The sequence below is a fragment of the Dufourea novaeangliae genome, unplaced genomic scaffold, assembly GCF_001272555.1.
Source record: "Dufourea novaeangliae isolate 0120121106 unplaced genomic scaffold, ASM127255v1 scaffold141, whole genome shotgun sequence".
NCBI classification, from domain to species: Eukaryota; Metazoa; Arthropoda; class Insecta; order Hymenoptera; family Halictidae; genus Dufourea; species Dufourea novaeangliae.
In genome coordinates this window covers 859535-883066 of record NW_015374017.1, presented here as the reverse complement: position 1 = coordinate 883066, position 23532 = coordinate 859535, and the positions used below count along the sequence as shown (strand labels likewise).

At 41.3% G+C, this 23532-nt stretch overlaps 1 protein-coding gene across 1 annotated transcript in view; it reads right to left on the bottom strand.

Moving 5' to 3' along the window:
- Nucleotides 1-6123, bottom strand: part of LOC107188896 (prolyl 4-hydroxylase subunit alpha-2) — a 53578-nt gene extending 47455 nt beyond the window's left edge. Inside the window, exon 1 of the mRNA XM_015577284.1 lies at nucleotides 5933-6123. Coding sequence (XP_015432770.1) covers nucleotides 5933-6123 — 191 coding nt within the window. The remainder of the gene's footprint in view (nucleotides 1-5932) is intronic.
- Nucleotides 6124-23532: the final 17409 nt, after the last annotated feature.

Sequence of the window (23532 nt, the reverse complement as noted above, 5' to 3'; positions counted from 1 at the left end):
GGTAATTACAGTAATTATACATTGCTATACACCATTGGATTTATAATAAAATGAAGTCTTTAATTATCTGAAAAAAGGTAAAAATTTCTGAAAGAATCTGGCAATCTCCCTATGCAAATTGTCGTATTGTCTGTGGGTGCCTTAAGGAGTATTCCCAGTCGGAGGCGTCATTTTAAAGCGATTTTTAAAACTTAAAATTAATGGACCACGAACTTGTAATTTATCGAACATGTTTATTTGAATTTCAAGAAAGAACAGTAAATTTTTTGTGCAATTATCTCGTATATTAACAAAGTTATTATATCTTTTCTGCAGTGCATCGGTCTAAATGGCTGTCACGATTCACGTCGTTGTATTCATCGGAAAAGAAACAAATATAATCTCAAACTAGATAAAAGTGGCTATCTTCGGAACTACTATGAAACAGAAAAAAAATTTGTTAACAAAATGGAAGCTATATAAAGCAAAAATTCATTAAATTTGCAACCTCTTCGGACGATAAACAAGAAATATTGCACATATTGACGTAATAATAGTTCACAAGATAAAGAGATGTCTATTTTATATGTATGTCAAATTTGAAGCAGATTGGTTAATTCATTATCGAGATATCGTGGCAGCTAATTTGGAAAACGTGGTTTCAAGAGAAACGCGTTTACTCGTGGAGTGGTACACCGTTCTCTTAAAAGCGTTATAACTTCGTTATTTCGAAGAATTGAAGCATATCACTTTGGGAACACATTTTCAAGGTATTATATTTTAAACAAATGCAATTAACCCGTTGCCCTATGATTTTCTTGACGTCTGCCGTCTCCCGGATTACACTGAAAGTAATTCTGTATTTATGGTAACTGTACTTTTACTGTAAAAGTTAAACATATTCTTCTTTGTTGAATCAATTTTCAAATCATCAACACGAGTCTGAATTGATGTTATAGGGCAAAGGGTTAAAGAACATTGATTTTTCGACCTCTCTGAATGGGAATACCCCCCCTTAAGTCTATATCGAAAATCTTTCGAAGGCAAAAATATCGCCAGCTCGAATTCCTCGACTCCCCTCGAAATACGTTGACGTTAATAAGTAATAACACCGTTAGCGGATTAAAAATAGAAGCTACAGAGTCCGTAGCCCACGGAAATATCGCAGCTACTGAGACGTAATCGTCGTCGAGTCGGATGTCCTCGAGAGAAACTCTCGAAATAGGGAACGCCTGCGGTCCAGCCACGTTCTTAACGTTTTTCGCCAGGACCCAGGTTCCTCCCTATTTCCTCGTTGCCCTCTCGAACCGGCCAGGGCATCGGGTATCGGGTCGGGCAACGTGCCAAATCACACTCCGGGGATGATAGTGGAAAAAGAGAAGGGCAGAGAACGAAGGAGTCAGAAGGAAGGACGAAGAGAGGCAGGGAAAGGTACTGTAGGCTGTAAGAAAACGGAATATACCTTGGGAAAATCTTTTCTGCATTTTTGCTCCTACGTTCTTTTTTTGTCCCCCGGACACCCTCGACGAAATTCGACTGCAGGATACGCCCTCGAATACGGAATCGTGGTGCGGGGTATCGCGGAGAGTGCACAATGGCAAACGTTTAATCGAATCGTGCTCTCGTAGCTGGACCATAACCGTAAATAAATTTGACGATACGTAGGGGAGACAGGGGCAGATCGTAACAAAAAAAAAGTTTTCACAATTTTTTCTCAAAAGTGTTCTCCTTAATCAGGAAATAATTTGCGTGACTTACTGCTCGCATTTTTGGCCAAGTCATTCAGTGTAAATATGTGACAAAATGTTTGATGCTTAGACATCTATGGTCATCTTAAACAAATCTGAACTTTTGTTACAATGTGCCCTAGCCCGGGGTAAATTGTAACACGTTTGTTTTATTTAGTTAAACACAAATATGAATACGAATAAACTTTTTCAAAAAATATAAATGAAAATGCATATCATTATTAAGCATTTGATATACATGGATTAAACAATCATTGCAAACAATCATTGTAAACGCAAACAATGAATGAATACTTAAAAGAATTCGTAACTGTTAAAGTCAAATTCTAAATAATAATGTTACTAAATATATGGCACATGAAAATTAGATTTTCTAGTACCTTTTTACAATGTACGGTGTTTTAATATGGAAAATTGGAAAAGTGTAATTAATTAAATTGGAAAGAAGAAATACATATTTCACCAAGGAATGAACAATATTAAGTAAATGAACATTTTCTAACCGACGCACAATGTAACTTATATACTATAGAAGTTTTTTCTATGAAAATTATTAACACTTCTGTCCGCTATGAAAATGTTAAAAAACAATTTACCTTTGAACTCAACTGTCCCTTCAGAAGGGACGAAATATATGGGAATTTTGGAAATTCCAGAGTGTAAAGGGTTAAAAGTTCGAGCAATCTATGAAAATCAGTAATCGAATACACAAGAAACCGAGAAAACTGACGATCGAGAAAACGTCCTAATTCCCGACAGATTGACAATTTTTAAAGTCTCTGAATACATAGAAATTGCCTCTAGAACTCGAGTGCCCCGGCAACAGACGAAGCTAGCGAACCGACGAGGGAAACAAGAAAATCGGTCGGCTATATCGAACATCGATAGCGTTCGCAGTAAGCGATTCGAAGGCGTAAAATTATATTGGGCTATTTCTAAGGGTATCATCCCAATAGTCCGGAATAACCGATAATCCGGCGTTACACCCGGAATCCCGTTTCGACGTCGAGCTTTCGCTCTATAATTGCACGGCCCTCGAATTCGCCGAAAATTTACGAACAGGTGCTCGGCACTAATGTCTCGTCGTAACGTTACTATGAGTGTCCACGATCCCTCGGATTATGTCTTTCTGCTAAATTAGTCATCGTAACGTGCTGTATTCATCGTGTGGAAAATATAATCACGGTGTACAAACGTCTAAATTACACTAGAAAGGAGAACGTCACGAAAATGTCCCTTTCGATTAAATTTCGAAAACGAGGGTTCGGTCGGTTGTGACCCATCGCAAGAGCTCACAAATGATAATTCACTTCGTCTTTTCGGGAATAGTTTGGTGATTGGGCTCATCGACGGGTCCTCGATGACCCAGTCAGGGGAACCCTAGAACTAACCACTTTTTAGAACAAATTTACAAAATATCTACGGACTAAAAACAGTTTCGACAGAGTGGTACAGAAACAAAATTTAACCGGTCAAATGATCAAAAAGGGATTTTTTTCATACTTAAAAAATCACGAATCAAGTTATTATTAGCCATGGAAACATTGATTCCATGTATTATTGCTCTTCTCTGCATCTTTCGCGTGATTTTAATGTCAGTCAAGAAATAGAGAAACTATTCCGTAAAAATTCATACTTCCACGAAATTGTTGCGAACACTGTTAGTGAACGATGACGTCACCCAAGAGGTTAAAATTGTTGAAAAGTTTTTAAGTTTCGAAATTTTTACTACTCGACCTATAATCGGAGTGAAAAGTATTCGTACACCCTTTAAAACGGAACAACTTTTTTAAAATTGATCCAAACAACTGGAGTTATTTTGGGAAGTTAGATGCATTAGTTTACTAAATGACGTGTCAAAGAAAAACGTTTTCATTATAATTTTACGATGAATTACATTACTATATTTTTGTTTTTAAAAATCAGTAGAAAAAGCAAGAAATTCTAAAAGAATGATTTGCTAGGTAGCATGTAGACTATAATTTATTCATTATCCTTCACTGTTTCTAATTATTCCTTCACTTTACACGATACAACTCGAATTTTTGTTTCGATTTCGTCAATATAAAATATACAGGTTAATGTGTCGCGTGTAAAGAACTGTTAGGTTTCCACACCAATCAGAAACGATCACGAAAAATCACCGTGATTAAATCTCGTGATTCATAAGTAGCAGTTCACGCCGTCTCTAGTATTCACCTGGCGCGCGAGAGATTCGAAGACCGTGGTGTGTCCGTGAAAATATTTTCTCACGTTTGCTCAAACAACCGTGCAGTTGCCTGGGGTTTCGACCGTGTGTATTTTCTTCGATCTCTTACGTTTCCAATAAATTTCGCCGAGTCGTCGGCTCGCGCATCTCTCGTAGCCTGGAGTAGAGAGAGTGACAGAGAGCCATCTCTACCGTGTCCCGACGGTGGTTTCTCGTTCTCCGCTGTCGCGGATATGAGAGATCCCGCAGTCCTTTGAGTGCTTGTCTTTGACACGGTGATATCCCCTCTTGGCTCCGTTCCGGCGCGACCCTGTGTTTGCGTTTGAATGAGCCCCAGGGAAATAATTAACGAGCAAGACCGACGGACACAGAGATAGACACAGGCAGCGAATATATTTGTGTGTCCCTCGTTAGTTAGTGTGTGTGTGTGTGGGGGGGGGGGGGGGGGGGGGGGGGGGAGGCGACGGGTCGAAAAAGAAAATTAATTCGGTCAACGACGACGATGTGGTACCCGTTGGAATAGATTTTTGTATTTACGGTTTTACGGGATTTCTGCTTGCATCACTCCCGTCTCGCTTCGCCCTGGTTGGCTACGCTCGAAAAAGTTAATGGAACAGCCAGGGCCTGGCCCGGATTCGACGGTTTTAATCCCCGCGAACGAGGATAAAGTGGAAACGCGCGGGGAACGTTGCTTGACTCTTTTGCTACTCGATTTTCATCGTTTTGAAAAGAGACTATCGCGCTAGCTAGCTAGCGAGAGAAAGAGCGCGGCTGATCATTTTCCCAGAGTTCGTCGGGATGCTGTTGGTATCCGAGTCCTTTTCATCGGGGGACACATGGAGCTACGGGATGGTCTCTCGTTTTGATTTAGCTAGAGAATTCGCCTGAGATCCATTTAGTGCATCTCGGGTTTTCTCCCGAGACACTCACGTGCAATCCCTCCACGGGGATGGATTCTGTGTTGGCCCCTTTGACCGGAAGATCTTGCAGACGGATCGATTCGACGGAACTGGGAAAATGTTCTCTCTCGTGATGTGAAATCACGCGAAATAACGTCGACGTTGAGTTTGAAACACCTTGAGCGTGTTTCTTTTTAGCGATGCGAAGACGTCGCGTGATTTCACGGGCGTATCTACTGTTGGTGAATGATCGTAAGGGCACTGGGACGCTGCGCGAGTGTCAACTGGTACTTTTCAGATATTCAAAGTTACTAGATTTTTTACACACATACCAAAAATCGTATTTCGTTAATTCTTGAGGACAAACAGTTGGCTAATGGTAAATGAAACTAGCCTGAATAAATCTCCAGACCTTCAAATCTCTAGGTCTCCAATCCTCTAGGTCTTCAAATCTCCAGACCTCCAAACTTCTAGGTCTCCAAATCTCCAAACCTCCAAACTTCTAGGTCTCCAAATCTCCAGACTTTCAAATCTCCAGACCTCCAAATTTCTAGGTCTCCAAATCTCCAGACCTCAAAACCTCTGTCGCCAAATCTCCAGACTTTCAAATCTCCAGACCTCCAAATCTCTAGATCTCCAAACCTCTAGGTCTTCAAATCTCCAGACCTCCAAACTTCTAGGTCTCCAAATCTCCAGACCTCCAAAGCTCTAGGTCCCCAAATCTTCAGACCTCCAAACCTCTAGGTCTCCGAACCTTTGGCTTCAAAATTTCTCAACCTCCAAACCTTTAGTTCTTAAAACCCCTAGTGTTCAACACACCAGGACTTAAAGACTCCAATTCTAGAGTCCAGAAGCCTAACGCGTGTAGAGTCTCAGGCTAAAAATATGGGAGCTAGCGGGTCCAAGAGTTGGAGAACACATAAAGTCCACGTGAAAACCACTTCATCCAATCCCAAAAGCTTTTGGTTTTCCCGAATTTTCAGCTACCAGGCCCGAGAAGCATAATCGTCGCGACACTCTTCATAATCTCAAAACATCGTGAATCCACGAGTTGAATAGCTTTTCCGCGTAAATAAGACAGCAATCGTAAAACTCACTTTCTCAGGGTGGCCAGACGCTCCTCCTGCGCTTTAATGTACCCATTCAACGTGTCTATGAGGACCGACTCGGTCTCCAGCAGTTCCTCCATGTCCGCCAGCGCGGTGTAGAGCTCCGCCAGACAGCCGGTGAACGCAGTCACCGTTAATAAAATCCCGACGACAACCGTCAACGTCCTTCTGGTCCTCATCCTCGCGATGGAATTCTGCAATAAGAACGGAGAAAAAAAAATAATTAAATTTCCAAGAAATTGTTTACAGAACCAGACCATCGCTCTGGATTATTCATTTCATCGATTAAATCGGACGGTGTACTCTCGATCGACTATCGTTCCTTTTTTTTTTAAATTCCGTCGCGTTCTTTTTTTCAATCCTTATTTCCATCCCCTCTGCCTAAACTCAACCCCCGCCGTGCCGCCACGGAAAAGCGACGCTAACGAGGATCAAATGAAGATAGATGGCTATCAATTAATCACCCGTTGGGTGGAGGGACGAAAAAAAAGAAAAGATTTTCCCGGATTGATTCGAACCACCGTATTCCCGCGCTTAACGGGGTCCCGTTTCCGGGATAAAGTATCCGATCCAGATGGATTCATCGATCGATTTCGCTTGCGATCAACCGCTTATCCCGACCGCGAAGATAAACGTCGCGGATGGACGGGAATTATGATTAAAAAATTCTCCGTGATAGATGTTACATTGCGAAGTGAAAGATTGCCTTGATGTGCCCCAACGACGCGTATCCACGTCAGAATATCTACACGGAATAGCTCTTGTAAAAATAGTTTTCAATACAATTTCATAAACATTTATATACCAAATTAACGTAATATAATAATGTGTTTTATTTGTATAAAAATTAATTCACTCTTAAAATTTTGTAAGTTCTTGGGAATTTAAGGACATTCCAAGGTCAACATAATTTCCTTCAAACAAAATATATATTTTGAACGATCAAGGTCATTCAAGGTCGAACCAAATGTTCCACCTAAAAAAAGCCATATCCCATCTTCCACTGTTTTTTTTTTACCATAAATACTCGAAATTTTTACCGTGACCCGGTACAACATGCCCCATTTTCGTTCTCTGAAATATCAGACAAACCGTTTTGTTGAACCTCGCAGCGGAGCGCGATGTAATTCTTACTATCGCATCGTTGCGTGCCACTGAAGCCCTTTCTGGTGCACTATGCTTTGAACACAGAATCGCGCAGGAAACAGGCTACAATATCGTACAGACTACAATACACGAATTACACAAGCAAACGCAATACGTACACGGATTGGGTGAGGAGGACGGTAAACGATTTTACGCACAGTGGATACAATCCGTCCCGACTCGCCGTGAATTCAGCAACATCTCTCAGACTAAGAAGATCTTTCTCTCCCTCGATGGTTTATTTTTTTCTCCCTTTCTCGAAGGGTATCCACATTCACGGGCTTTGTACCCGACACGGAAGTCCGATAAAACTTCCGTGATTGCATTAGTATCCGAAGTTCCGCGGCCGATATGGTCTTTCTTCTGCGAGTCGTAACTCAAATGGCCGTTCTTTAATTGAACTGAATATTCAAACATCGCGGCCGACGACGCGGTACGAACCAAACAACCGATACAAAATGGTAGGGAAGGAGACCACGAGACAGTATTCGTTCCATTTCCATCGCGACAAACTTTGCTTTGACATTGAAATTTATATTGCGATTCGTATTTGAAAGGTTCGAGACGAGCCGCCCTTATCTTAGTTTCGCGCCTAGCGATGGGTACGAAAACAAACGGTCCAAACGTGTTTGGACATTCTCAAATATGAGATGAACAGCTTGCACAGTGTTTGGTCGTTTCAAACGGTTCTGTTTGAGTTTGTCGCCGATGGTTTTTGGTGTTCGAACTGTTTGAAATGTTTGAAACCATCGAATATTGGTCGAACTGTTTGGACATTTCGAAACGTTCTAATTGTTTGAAACGTACGAAACGACTGAACATTGATCGAACTGTTTAAAATGATCGAATATTGTTCGACCTGTTTGGAACATTTAAAATGTCCGAAACGTCTTAAACGACCGAACACCGTTTGAACTGTTTGAAATGTTTTAAACGACCTAACACTGTTCGAACTGTTTGACGCGATCGAATATTGTTCGAATTGTTTGAAACGATCGAATATTGTTCGAACTGTTTGAAGCGTCTGAAACGACCGAACGTTGTACGAACATTTAAAATTGTTCGAATTGTTTCAACTCTTCGTCAGGAGTTCGAACATTGTTCGAAACTATTTGACCATTTCATCTGGAGTTCGAACTGTTTGAAGATTTTTCCACGATTCCGAACTGTGAACATTTCGTCAGAGGTTCCAGCATATTCGAACAATTTGATTACTCGTCGTGTTTACTCATTCCTGTACATGCAGACATGTATTTACGATCGAGGAACTTTCATTTTAATGGCGATCCAATGAAAAACTGCCGTTTTTACGATCTATGCTCGCCAAAGGGTCGCCGATGACCCGTCCATACGAGGCACGAGGGCCTAAATAACTCACAGATTTTCTCTAACACAACAGATCTTAAGTGACGCGTCACGAGGAATAATTCTAGCATCGATTCTTCCAATGGGGAATAGCTCGGTTTCCCTCTGTAGGATCCGATCGGTGGAGTCCCAGGAACGTTCGTGCGTCAATCTTCGGAAGTTTACCGAAAGAATGGGACGAATCGAAGCCAAGGAGCCAGCCAACTCGCACACTTGCCTGATCCACCGACGATTTATTCCGTCACGGTGCTAGATCGCCAACTTCCCATCCAACCCCATTCCACTCGATCCTCCCCCTTCCAACCCCTTTTGTTCCCGTTTCACGGCCACTCGAAAGTTCCGAGGCGGTCGGTCGAGAGCATTGGAAGGGGGGGGGGGGAATTGCAAGTGGTCGAAGCCGAAAAGAGAACTCGGAGAAACAAATTATAAATGTTGATCGGGAGCCGGGGGCAGGAACGAATCAACCTCGGTCGAGTTCTCGGAGACTTTCGAAAATGGGTCCTCAAAGACTCTCCTCGGTAACTTCATTTTTTTTTTTTTTTTTGCGAAAAAACTACGGGACCAATCGTTTGAACGAGGGGGAACCATCGTCGAGAGAAGCTTCAGCTTCGATTTAGTTGGATATCAAGAGACTTTGCTCAGAGTCCCTTCAGGATTGGGTGAATTTTGTTTATTTACTATTAAGCGACGAACCCTTTGGCAATGTTTCATATATGTATACAAGAATTTGGAGTAGCAAAAAGGGAGAGTAAAGCAAACAGGGACAACAACTATTGTATTCAACAGAATTGTCGGCGAATTCAAACATCTGCTATTTTTGAAGGAGTGAGAAACAAAAAAACACTTCGAACAATTTCTATGAAAATTATTAACTAACGGGTATCATAAAAAAGCAGCTATAATTCGGAAACCAGGTTATATCGGGTATATGTTTGTATGAACTTTTTTTCTTATTTTAACGTACTGAATCCTTCTCTGAAGTTATGCCCACATGTTTTGGATCACCCTGTGTACACCAAAACTTACAGGCCACGCTGTAATAAGACAGTTTTCAAAGTTCAATTTTCACATACACAAATCATTGCTCGAACCTGCGAATCCGTACATATATCCACAGTACACAATACGACTCCGTAAAGTGATATCGCCAACTCACAAAAATTCTCTCGAAACGAACTCTTTCAATCGATATGTTATTGCATTTCAATCTTCAACCCCCTTACGACACCCGCGCCTCCCTTTCAGTGGAATCAGCCGTCAAAGACCAATATACCAGTCCGAAAATATTTCACGGCGGGTTAGTAAAGGGAGGAAGAAACAAAGGGGATGGAGGGGGGGGGGCGGAAAAATGAAGGAGGCGATGGGAGAGAAAAAAAAACGGAATCACGGTTCTCTCTATTGTCCGTTCAAAGGCGGAACGGAGTCGAGGCGGAAGATCGCTCGCGTTCTGGGGGATGGAGTAGGGGGTTGAAACGTGGGAGGGGGGAGGACCCTTTAACATTTTACGAACTTTCGGAAACGGCTCTTCTTCGGTTTCAATGGTCCTTCTTTAAGCTTTTTCATCCGGGAGAAACGCTCTCTCGTCCCTGTAGGGGGAACGAGACGTTCCGAGGGGACAAAAGCGTCGTCCTCCACCCCCTACCCCATCGTTGCTAGAGGAAAATACGGTTTCGGGAACGATTCGAACGGATACGCCGGGGCCACGGTGGTTCCGGTGCACGGCTTAGCGGTAAATCTAATCGTTTCTGCGTAATTCACCGCGGCTGTGACCGCGGTCGCTCCAACCGACACTCGCACCACTTATCCAGGTGTCCATCTGGTCCTGCGGCCGGAACGGACCAGAGGTGTACAGTGGTCCAGAAACAAAATTCACCAGCTGATACGCTTATTTAGCTCAAACGATCAAAAACCGTCGTAACTTATGATTTCGGTGGCGATTAAGGGGTCATGCTCGGTCAGGAGGCCGAAAAAAGGGCGTTTTTTGGGAATTTTTTTCTCAAAAACTATACGACTTCTTTCAAAAAATGTGTTTGCGTTTGAAAGATTGCAGTTTCTAGATTATACGGTAATTTTTTTTATTTAAAAATGTTTATTAGGAAATAAATGGCGAGCGATCTTCCCGATGTCTCTTCACAAAAAGTGCTCTGCCGTGATCACTGTAACTTCGTAACGGTTTATTGGAAATTAAAAATTTAGTAAGATATATGTAATGGAAGAATCAATCTTGTCCTTGAACGTGGGGTTTTTCGAAATATTGATTAGGAACCAAATGGCCGATAATAGAAAATAATAGTACAATGTGGTTTCGATTATTTAAGTTACATACGTTTTCACGAGGAAGTGGAGTCAAAAAAAGTTTGGGAAGCCCTACAGGTCGTTTACACGTTCGAATAATTTTCGCAAACTGATTTGTGCATTCACATTGTCGATTTTATAAATTTCCATTAATTTCCATCGATATTTTCCATTTTACGAAACACAATACACTGTTCAATTAAAAACCACTAGCCACGCAATGTAATTTCAGTGCATTAAATTAAAAAACCGTGCGAGGTAGACAAAGCATGCAACGCACAAGTCAGTTTGCTTAAATTATTTGAACATATAAAACGGCCTTTGAATGAACCTTCAATTTCGATTGTCTCTAGGCGAACAAATTTTATTCCACATTCTCGGCTTATTTTCGCGCGTGTAAGGACCTCTTCCTATCGAATGATTTCTTCTAAACTCTCTCCGCGAAAAGGCTGAAGGGACCAGTAGCGATACAGGGAATGGGGAAGAGAATGAACAGCGGGTAAGGGGTGAAAGACGGGGGAGAGTCGCGGAAATCTCGGTGAAAGGATGGCGTTAATTAAGCGTCACCCCGGAAGAATGGCCGCTCGAGGAGACCACGGCCAGGGACTTGAGGTGTAAAGGAGAGGGTAAAAAGAGACTCGGTGGGAAAAAAAAAAACAGAAAAACGAAAGGAGCGTGTTAAGGGGGCGAAGAATGGGGGGAAAAGAGCAGCAGAGTCTCGGTCGCCTTCGGTCCACCAGCCACTTCCACTAACCCTTTTTTTTCTCTCTCTCTTCGACGTGGCACCGAGACCTTGCTGTCGGTTGAACTCGAATGAAATGTACGACGATTGTTCAGGACTTCTCGACGAACTTGTTAGACACGTTGTTTTTTTTTTTTTCGTTTAATTCTCGAACGTACTGGGCATCGAACACAGTGGAGGGGTCAGTGGCCAGGTTAATCGTGAATGTAGCAAGATTTTTGTTCGAAGCATCTGTTAGTTACACACCTGAAAATCGCATCAGAGGTTGGATAGTGTGTCAGAACGATCGAATAAACAGAGGAACATTTCTGGTTGCTGGTCATTACCTCCATTTGAACAATACGAGCTTCTGGTATTTTTCCAGTCTGTATTCGACCTGGGAAACGTACAGATAATATGTATGTAAGTTTTTTTCAATTCTTGCCCCAACAAACCACAATTTTCTTTGGATTATACGTGGATTTAATAAGTTGGGTTAGTAGAAAAAGGTGTTAGTGGGATTTAGTAATTCTGCTAATCTGTTTATTAACTTAATACTAGAACTGCTAGGATTGAATGTATATTAAATTAAATTGTATAAAATAGTAATATATATATAATATATTGTACAATTTAGCGTAATATAGTGTGACATAAAATGTATAATAAATTAGTGGAATATGGTATAATTACAGAACTCTTAAAATAAGAAGTCTGCTATCTATTAACTGTTGTTAACCCTCATTCGTTCCTCATTTTTCCAACTTAATTTGCCTCTCGGTGTCAAATCGACACACTTGTAAAAAATTAATATATCAAAGGGATAAATAATTAAATTTGCAAACTCTTTCAAATAAAAGTCACGGAGCCTCGGCTAAATTTACCTCGACACAACAGAGGAACATCATTTCTCAGAAGGAAAATTTGTCAAATCGACGAGCAAAACGGATTAAAATTAACAGATATCATTACGTCCTTTTCGCAACGTGATATCCGTTCTCGTGCCATTGAAAAGAAACAAACTCAAACCTTATGCTCTATTTAATTACAAAGTTTGCAGAGCCCATTAACAATATTTGAAATTCTCGTGTGGATCTAGTGGTAGGAAAACACCGAAAATATGGTACTGCTGACTTTGCGCCACATTCCAGTAAAATTTAAAAGATTCCTCAGTTAAAATTTGTCAGTGGTTAGTATGAAACGGTTACTTACCAAACGTATATCACCTTTCAGTTTTCATATTATTATTAAACCGACCGCTGCACGGTAAGTTCCTGTTTGAAGCCATTAAAAAATTCGCTCATCCCCCGAAATTAAAATGTCCTCTATTTCCATACCGTTCCCAGACCTCTGCCTTTCGAAACCACACGCGATGTTCTTTGAACCGAAAAAGTTTTCATCGCTCCGCTCTCTCCGACGATACCACGCGCGATTTCGCCGTACATTTCCATAAAGCGCGACGGTTCCCTCATTTCCCGTATTCATTTTCCGCACAGAAACCCCGTGGACCAAAAAAAAAAAAAAAAAAAACAGTAATTCGCGAAAAATTAAATCACGCGTAAACCGTGCGTTCGCCAATAAAAACCGTTTGGCGAACGAGCCGAGCGCGCAGAGTCGAAATATTGAATGGAAACTCCCGCCGCAAAACGGACATTCTTCTGAACCAAGCAGGGGTGTGTGTTTCACAGCGTCCTGTCTGTGTTTTCCATCGATGAAAACCGAACACAACGGCGAAATAAAGGGGACAGAAGCAACGGAAAGAACAACAAACAAACGAGAAAAATAACGACACTTTGTGCACGCCGGAATTGAGATCCACCGTTTGATTAGGAACAGTCTGTGGACAGAGAGATTCGCGTACAACCGGTCGAAAAACAAGCGTGGTTCCCGAAGGGAAGATCTGTCGAGCGAAACGAGAAAAATCGAGAATCGAAACGGGAAAGGACGAGATTTCCATGGGTCAATGGGTTTCGTTAGCGTGTCGGTTGAACTGTGACCCGTTGGTGGGTCACGCCCAATTTTCTAGTATTTTGTTGACTTGAAAATTACACTATGGAATACATTTTTTACGGTTAAATGACACATCAGAAATGTTTTTTTAGTATTAGGTAATTGGACAAAATTCGTATGGATTTTAAACGATGGCGTATTCATCTATCCAATATTATAGTCAGTTTAAAAAGTCTTTGCATATCCTTTGAAACAGAACTTTTTTGAAGTTGGACCGACGGATTTGAGTTTTCTTTGTGAGGTTAGAAGGATTAGTTTATTAACACTAGAACTACCAAACAAGTCAAAATGACTTTTCAGTACACTTTTATAACGATGATTACAAGGTTATAACTACACATTATCTCGAATCATTTGCCACTTGTATTACGATCTGAAAGTGAAGAAATTAATTAATTTATGAATTTGTAAATTTTCAAAAGTTTCTCAGGTTTATCGACCGATCGAAACAAGTATGCGGTTATCATCGGTAGTTCTAGTGTTAAATGATGAATAAACAGAATTTTGAAAAATTTGTAACTGGCCGAAATCCCGAAGTAAATATTGTAATGAAAAGTTAATAAACACATTTCGAAGATTAGAATATAATTAGATACGCTATAAGTGCATAAAATCTGCGGTCTATTAATAATATCCGATGATTTTAGGGTGTCTTTTGGTTTGATCGATAAAGATAGTAACGAAGACGAACTTCTGTTGCCACATTATGATTTGTTATATTGGCACATGACGGAAAGAAAAGTGAAATCAGCCGTGAGAGCAAACGTGGTTAAACAGCGTGACCGTGGCCCTCGAAGTTTCGATCGATACGACACGGTTCAGGGAAAGACAGAATGCTAATTTGCGGTCACGCCTAATTAGCTCCACTACTGGGGAGCGAAAAAATGAATGAAAGAGGTTCCGTGTCGTCGGTTTGGACAGGGTTGAAAGGAGTGTTGCTGGCTTTGGAAAACTGTTCTATCCCTGATTTTTCTGTACACAGGCTAGTTATGCGTTCATAGTATCCCTTAACTTTGAAAATACAATAAATGAAAGGTATTAATAGAATTTAACACTATTTGTTATTACTAATATAATAAATTCTCTGATGCAAGTTTAAACAACGCTTCGCTATTATATAATCGAGAAATCGTAATTTGTCTATATTTTACGTAGAGAACAATGACATTTATACAGGTCGCATGGTGATTCTGCATGCAAAGGTAAGTCGCAAATACGAACATTTTTTACTTAAGCCTATGTTTAATCAGAAAATTAGGTTTGAAAATTAATGTAAACCACGTGTATTTGTCCTGTTATTATTTACTATTGCCTACGTTTCATCAGAAAATTCGGTTTGAAAATTCATATAAAACACGTGTATCCGTGCTGCTATTAAGTAGAAACGGTCTGCATTGATCAGACACATTCGCCAAGACCTATTCTACTGCCCGTGTGTCCAATAAATTTTCAAGTTCAATTATCTAAAAAACGAAGCTTCGTCCGAAAAAATAGATCCTAAGACCGTAATAGTTAACGTCTTTTGATTAAATATTACTGAAACACTTCATAATATAATAATAATAAAAGGTGAAAAGAAAAACGCGAGTACTTCCAGCCGATTCATACTTGTCAGAATTTATCCTGGATGCAATATCGAATCGTTAGGAATCCATTATTTCGTGCAATTTCTTCGACTCCACGATGAAAGGCACCAGCAAGACCGTCGGGGGATGGAAAAAGCTGGGCCTCGAGGAAATTAAATCGCGAGGCAGGAGAAACACTAGATTTAAATTGACTGGGAGCTAAGCGTCCACGCGCGCGCGGGGGCTTTAATCTCTTTGTCGCGTTAACGATTCACGGGGAACAAGTAGTTCTTTAGGGGGTGTCAGAAGAAGAGCACGAAGGGGACGTGTACCCCGATGAAACTTCCGTGTGAAATTTTAAACGGCGCGGGGAGGGGGCAGTTTGTTAAGAGCCGCTTCTTCGTCGTTTAATTCTTTCCGCGCGCACGAGTCGCGCCACCCCGATTGTGTGTGTCCCTTTCTGTTTTCCCTGTTTTATGGGCGACGTCCTGATTTTGTTTGGCGAAAGTTAAATAGAGCCTTCTGTCGGATGACGCCTGGCGAGAACTCGCCTCGACCGAGAGTTATCTCGAATCAGTACAAAACGCGCTGCGAGGATTTGTGATCAACAGCGAGAATTTAGGAAGCTTTGTTGAGGAGTTATAGTGGGTAAATATTGAAGAGTGTTGTTTGGGGAAACTGTTGGAAAGAATTTAAAAGAGACGTTTGAGGGGGCCAGTGGAAGGGGAAGCTATGCCATAGGTAGTGTTGTGAAATCTTGACACTTTGATGTTGGATGACGTATTGGTACGTCTTTCTTGAATGAGCAGTAGAATAATAAAAAATAGGGGAAAATCGTTATTTGTATAGGGTTTTCTAATAAGAAGGATATGTTTTTACAGTGAAATAAAATAAAAATTATTTTAGGTACAACCAAACTTTGTATATTATTTTGTAGTACAGTTTATTACAATTTTATTCAAAAAATTCAACACAATCTTATACGGGTGTAAACCCATGTGTTTTCGCAAAATACGCCAAGAATCGATAAATTTGGGACATCTGCAACACTCTCTTACAGTAGCAATAATTTCAATATTCGTTACGAGCAAGACATCCCTATATAATACACAGAATTACTGGTTTAAACAAAATCAGAAATCATAAAACGTCGAAGTCGTCTTTCATCAGCCAACAAACCTACCGAGAATATTCCTTTCCGTTCTCCCTCAAAAAAGCAAACGTACTACCAGAACAATCGATATTCACGAGAAAGAACAAGAAATAGCTTTTAAAGAATACCACCTCGAAGGGAACACATTACACGGCAGGCGATTATTTCCCGCAGGTTTACAGTAGGTGGTTTAAAAACTAGCAGAGGGTCAGAGAAAACCGTGGTGAAAAAAAACGTTAAGGGAGGGGGGTGGAAGGTAAAAAGTTAGGAAAGTCGAGGTTAACGAGTTCGAACAAGCGGAATTGGATGACACGAAGAACGATGAACGCAGAAAACCGGAGGAAAACATAAGGGGTGTGAGGAGAGGGTGTATAAAGATAGAAAGAGTGAGGGGTTGGAGGGGGGGGGAAAGGATCATCCGTCCTGAATTAAATTGGCCGCGGGCAAAATGCTCGTGAAACCGTGAAATTACCATTTTGAAGCTCGCGCCCGGTTTCAAAGCGATCTTTTTGCACGATCTGACAGCGGTTCCCCTATTGGTGACATTCGTGTCTTTTGTATTATCGTCGCCTAGACTCGTCGAACATCTATATTCTCATCCGAAGCTCTGGAATTAAGTTCCTCCTATATATCCTTTCGTTGAAGTTCAATCGAGCGAGCATTAATATGACGTACGTTTCGAAACTGAACTGACGAAATCGGTATCATTGGACAGCGATGCCTGGGGTCCACGTTAACCCAGATATTCCTCCCCCCCCCCCAGGGTTGCGTGCTTAGCTTCTCGAATTACGGTGATTAATTAAGGGAGACGAGAGATAATAAACTGAATAGGTACTTTTCATTGGAAAAACGGGGATTCTCAATTAAAAAGATCGAATTGACCTCAAAATGACCTCTAAATTTGAACCCTATGTCATGAAATTATTTCTTGCTAAAACTTCATCATTCGGAGTTAATTTGGGATACTTATTTCTCTGGTACACCCTGTACATTTATGCACAACTAAAAGTTTCTTTATTATTTTCATAGTTATTCATTCGAAACATATAAGAAGCTTTCCCGACGGTTCTATAGTTTTAGAATGCAATATGTATCAAGGATTATAGTAGTACAGTAAATTCTCGATAAGTGTCCAAAGGTTCGCCGCTGACTTTTTAACGAGGTTTATCACCGTGACAGAGTTTGGAATTCTCAAGCCAATAATATTTGTTTCAGCCGCATACGGTCATTAGTTAATAAAATATTTAATGTTCAATACCGAGGAACCTTCGAACACTCATCCAGGTTTTACTGTACTCTCAAACGTATGTATAAACGGTCGTTCATCTTCCAGCAAACCAATAACAAACATTCCTGATCATATTATCTCTGCTTTCTCAAGTCACGGACTTAGATCCTCGTCGGAGCACGATTTTAGACGAAAATTACGATCAAACTTGGCCGAAAAAAAAAAAAATGTTATCGCCTATTCATACGGTCGATCGCCGGAGTGCACAAACAACTCCGCGAACTCGACCGTACAACGGAACGGAACAACTCGACGACCGTAGAGGCCAGCGGGAAAAGAAGAGAGTTCAGAGCCCTCTAAGACTCTACTCTATATTCCAGACTTTATGTAAGACCGTAAAAACTTCGTCGTTGAGCGACGCGGGCAATCTTCGCGTTCGAATTTATGGCGATCGAAGATTCCCGCGGATCCACGAGTCTTCGCGTAACCGAAGAAACTCTTGGAAATCCTTAAATACAAATGCTTCTCTTGCATGGAAAATTCCGGGCAACAGTGCACTCGCTTCAAAGGTTTAAAGAACTCAGATTACCGGCGCGATAACTCAATATTAACTGAAATTAACGGGTCAGTTGAATAGAACTAAGAAGACTGAGTAACACGAAAAGTTGTTCGTCAAAGTTATTCCAACAGACGTGAATTATTGCCAGAAAATGTAAATGTATTAGTTTTCTTTATAAAAACAGACAATTCATGGGACCAATTTTGTTCAGAAAAATATTTTAATTTTGTTTTGTATCAACAGCCTTGAAATTTGCGAAACCATAGCCTCGATCCATAAATTAACCCCTATCACATGGAATTTTAATTTGATAGTCAGAAAATCAGTTACGTGATTTCTAATTGAAAATAAGTACCCATATATGGAAGTGGAGTCGATAAGGGTTTAATATCAATTGTCTAAAAATTACATGAATTAGAATAAGGATTTATTAATGCATGGGTAACTAAATACACAAATATTTAAATGTATGTTAATGTTCAATTATTTTAGTATACTTTATTCAGTTTTACGTGGAGTATATATTATTTTGTTATATTCTCGTAGTTCCATAAATATCAAACAAACTTAAAAATGTAAAAATACTTCTTTACTGTTTCAATTACGTTTCATTTTTTTTTACATAAAAATTCGAGAATCGGTTTTTCCAAGTCAGTTTTTTGTACAAACCCAATTGCAGGTTCTGCTGAATAATAACTACCTTAATTTTCCCTTATTTCTAAGTCTAGCTATCACAAGTACTTACAACGTAGGTTCCAATCTCCATAAAAATACCATTTCTCTAAAATATTCCGTGTCTTCTTTCAGTGATCGCATACACAAATGATTAGTAATACCTTACGTATTCACAGAAGAGTTAATCCAGGGTTAAAATGAAACATACTGACTTACGTGTACATGAAACACGTTCGAAACCACGTTCCCTAATTATAACACACGAGCCAGTAGTACACTATTACAATTAGCACAGCTACCAATCGACGGTTCACTCTTCGCCAAAACCACCAGCATCCGGTCGATATCGATTTCCATCCCTCCGCAATACCGCATCCAACCCCTCCCCGTTTTGTTTCTCTGATTTCCCCCTCCCTTGTTCATCCATTTTTCTTCCCACGCTTCACACACTTGACCTCCCAATCTCGTTTCTCTTTTTCTTCCCGCAAACCTTCCGCTTCCTTTCCTCGCGGCTCGAGAGCGTAGCACCCCCTTCCGCTTTTCCACGTTTTTTCCCTCATTTCCCACCCCCTTCAGCGTATTGCAAACTCCTCTCGCTCGCTCGCCCTTTTTGCCCCTGTTTTCCAGTCGGTGTTTCGAGCACGTGATTTACTCGTGCACACGGGGGTGTCGGCTGCAGGGGGACGACGGGGGTTGCAGTAGAAGGGGGGGGGGGAAATACAAACCGGAAATAATGATTTGAACGTGGTACGCGCGCGAGCGTCGAACCGGACGCGGGTGTGTATTCGCGGTTGTTTTTCGGTTACAGAGCTTGCGTCCATCTCCCACACCTCTTTTTCCGGATTTTTTTTTGTTTTTTCTTTTGGTTATGCCCGTTCGTCGAGGGACCAGAAACAAAAAATTGTGAACGGGGATAAAAAAAAATAGAGGAAAACGATTCGATGGACGCGAGAGTGCGCGCGCGATACGATGGACGGCGAATTCACTCTCGTTTTTTTTTTTCTTTTCATTCGTTCGCCCCGTTTTCCCAGCTATCATTTTTTTTTTATTTTTCGCCGCCGCCCCGCGTTTTCGTTTCGCCCGGCTTCCCTAACAGGTAGCGCGCCGCCAGTTTTTGTTTCCCCGTTCGACGAAAGGCTGGTTATTTCGCCCATTAAAAAGGCGAATTTTCGAAAATGTAACTGGTGAAAGGAATCCTTGGAGGAAAATATGGAGGAAATACGGGAAATTCTGGTTTTGCACGGTGAACTTTCGATTATCGTTTACGTTTAACGATGTAAAGTATTGCCCACCTGAGGAGTTGTTTTTGTCCGTGGATTAAGACGCATGATCGCGATGGAGGGAGTTTAAATTTGTTTTTCGTGTCGCCGTTGGCCGTTTATGGTGTTTAACTTTCCTCCACGAAGAAGCGTTAAAAAGTTCGAAGTGTAAATATAACAGAAAATACATAGGAACGGCGGAGAGGAAATGAACTGTGCTAATATTTGTGTTCGGACGTTCGAGGATCAACAAGTTCGAAGTCTCTCGGGCGGGAAGTGACGGAATCACTGCGTGTGTGCCCTGTTTCTAATTAGCTACGATATTCAACGGCAAAAGAACAGTTTTTAATATCCAAAAATGATAATTTAACATTGAATCATGTGCGTTAATTTTTTTAGTTCTGAATTGTTGAATCGAGAGTCTTCTCTACTTTGGTGAACAGTAATAACATAAATTCTGCACCAGATTCTATTAATTAACCAATCTAAAAGAAACATTGTCGTACTCTTGTTTGAACTCCATTCATCCGTTAAACCATTCTCTTATAATGGCGAGTGAAACTTGTCCTGACAATTTGAACGTAAACACGAGTATTATCCATTTTCTTTAAATCGAACTAAAATACTACTTCCTTGATTTTGATATTAATCTTTTAGGATAAGTGTAGCTTTACACTGATCATGGGATGATTTTGTGCCCAGAGAATTATCACTAACAAAGTATCTAGGTAATTCAAGGGATTAACCTATTAACAGTCGAATAAAATTACGATTTGCGGTAAAAAAAGAAGTATATTTTAATAATATGTAATAATAATAATAATTTAATATATATTATACATTTTTTTTACTACGATACGATTAAAGTACAGGAAATCCTCGATGAGTGTTCGAAGGCTCCTCGGCACTGAACATGAAACATTTATAAATATATATATATTATTATTTTAATACAACGTATGCGACTGAAACAAGTATCACCGACATCACAATTCCAAGCTCTATCACTCTGCTAAACCTCATTAAAAATTCGACGTAACACCTGGAGACATCTTATCACTGCCAAGAAGCCTTCGAACACTCATCGAGTCTTTACTGTCCTATCCGTAAAAAACACACCTCTTACACATATCTTCTTAACAATTCCATCGTGTACGATAAATCCACCCTGCCAGAGTCTGGCCCGCGATGAACTGTTAAGAGGTTAACGCACTACCAGCTCGAGACACGAAGCCATCGATAAATAGCGAACAACAAATCCAACGCAACCAGATATTTCAACGAAGACTTAAAAAAAAAAAAAAAAAAAAAAAAAAAAAAAAAAAACAGAAGAAAGAACCCAGTGAAACGTATCACGTTCCTCGCTGTTCAATGCCCATCCACAGCATTTCCATCGATCCCCGATGCACGTCGGCCCATTTGATTCGCGGCTGCCTCTTTTCGTTCAAAGGCAACAACGCAGTCCAGGTCCAGGGTTGGAGGGGGACGAAGAAAGAGCGACGAGACGGCCGAAGGGACGCGCCAGGGCCCGCGGAAACAAAAAGGCGGCTCAGGTGGGAGGGTGGGGACAAGCCGACGGTGATTGTTCGTTTGTTCCGCGGCCGAAGGTACGGACGGCCCGCATTGTCGTCCGAAGTTTTCAGCGATTGTTTCAGGGAACGAAACCGATACAACGTCCGATGGGGATCGGGAAAACGTCGGCTCCGCTTGAAAGCTACTCGTTCCTGGGCCCTTCCATCCGTGCCTCGATCCTGCTTTTCTCCTCTGCTGTTCTTCCCCTCGTCGCGGGAAATTATGGATCGTGGAGAAAGAGAGGAACTGGAAAGTAGCTTACCGAACGAAAATCGGCGCGGCGAGCCCTTTGTTCTCTATGATTTTACATTGCGACTGTTGCGCAAGACGTTCCGAGATCAATTTAACTGTTCCATCCTGTTGCCACTGAATTGTTGGATGGACTAATTAGAAAATTTGTATATTATATCATACCGATTATTAATTACAATAAACAAGATCCCAAGGATTATAGAAGCTGTCGAAAAAATCCCGTTGTAACAGAAACAGATTCGAAACACCCTGTGTATAAGAAACGTGTCGGAATCGAGGAGTCGCCAACGCCAAACAGTGCGGCAAATTCGAACGGAACAGGGACACGAATCCCCCCCCCGAAAGTTTCGTGGTCCGTTTAAATTTCCCACGCTACTTATCGACACACCGGCGAACTGAAATCAGTGGCTGCCCCCGCGAACTTTACGGAGTTCCTCGACGGGAATACACACCGGGGTATCTGTTATAACCAGTGGATACACGTGCACGGAACAGTATCACTTTCCAAGAAGTTTAAGTTTAATTACCGGCTGATATGCGACCACGGTTGGGAGCTGTTTACGGGAAACTCGCGAATGACCGCGGACGCGCCGCAACTCTCGGCAGCCCGTGGAATGTATTAAAACCTCGAGCGAACTTGTCGGAAAGTCTAATCTTCCTCTGGCGTGCGAAACACTATGCCAGAGTCTTTTGTGACCGAATGTGATAATCGTTCACGTTTGGATCACTCGACATTTTTAACATTAGAACAATGATTCTACCCGACACATCGTATTCTGGAACGAAGGTTTCGAAGATTAACCCTTGTGTTAAAGCTCTCTTGAAACCATGTTATACCTGATAAAAACATTTTCGATCGTACTGCTAATAACAGAGTAATCCCAACTGATCACGATTCGTGGTTCACCCTGCATATTTTGGTGTTTCATTGGACTTTGTTCGATGGTATTCGGTTACAATCACGTTACCAGAATTCACGTCCCCTCCCGAGGTTTTTGGATATCTTGTTTATTCCCGTCCAGTCATCTGGATGGAATGTCATCGGCGCGGTCCACGTGCCTCCCACGATGCAATGGAATCATCCCCCGAGTGAACAAAGCCTGTCACGAAAATATGACGTTTTCGCAACACAGTGGCCGCCCCATTATTTCCGGAATTATTAATGCCGCGCGCTTCGTGGCTGCCAGTTATTACCGGAACAATTACTTGCAACGGGGCTTGTTTAATGTAATAAGCCGGCGATACGACCGGCCGAATGCACAGTTTTGGTAATTGCAACGAGTTGACGGAGGGAGGGCAGGGGGGTAGCTGGCTGGTCGAGGGTATCGGGTTCGGCCTGTTCCAAGTGTCCGTGCAGTTAACAGTTTTCCCTGTTCCTGGGGATTTGTTAATTACAAGAGAGAGAGAGAGAGAGAGAGAGAGAGAGAGAGAGAGAGAGAGAGAGAGAGAGAGCAAAAGTTGAGCCCACTGTTGAATTAAATTCTCACTGTAATTCCGATGGAACTCGCTACCCATGCGGTGAGCGATTATTCCGACCGGGTAGCAGTTATTGTGCTTTTTCCCTCATTGGAAACGAAGTTATAGAAACAACAGGCATGATTTGTCGAATGTTTACCTGGAGTCGTTCGAAGAATCAAAAATCGAGACTCAGAGGTCGAGAACCCTCGAAAGTTGAAGGATTCAATGGTCTCGAGGATGTATGGTTCAAGGACTTGGAATTTAAAGACTCAAGGATTCGAAATTCTAAGTTCTTAAAGGCTGAAGAACTCGTATCTCGAAAGTTCAGCA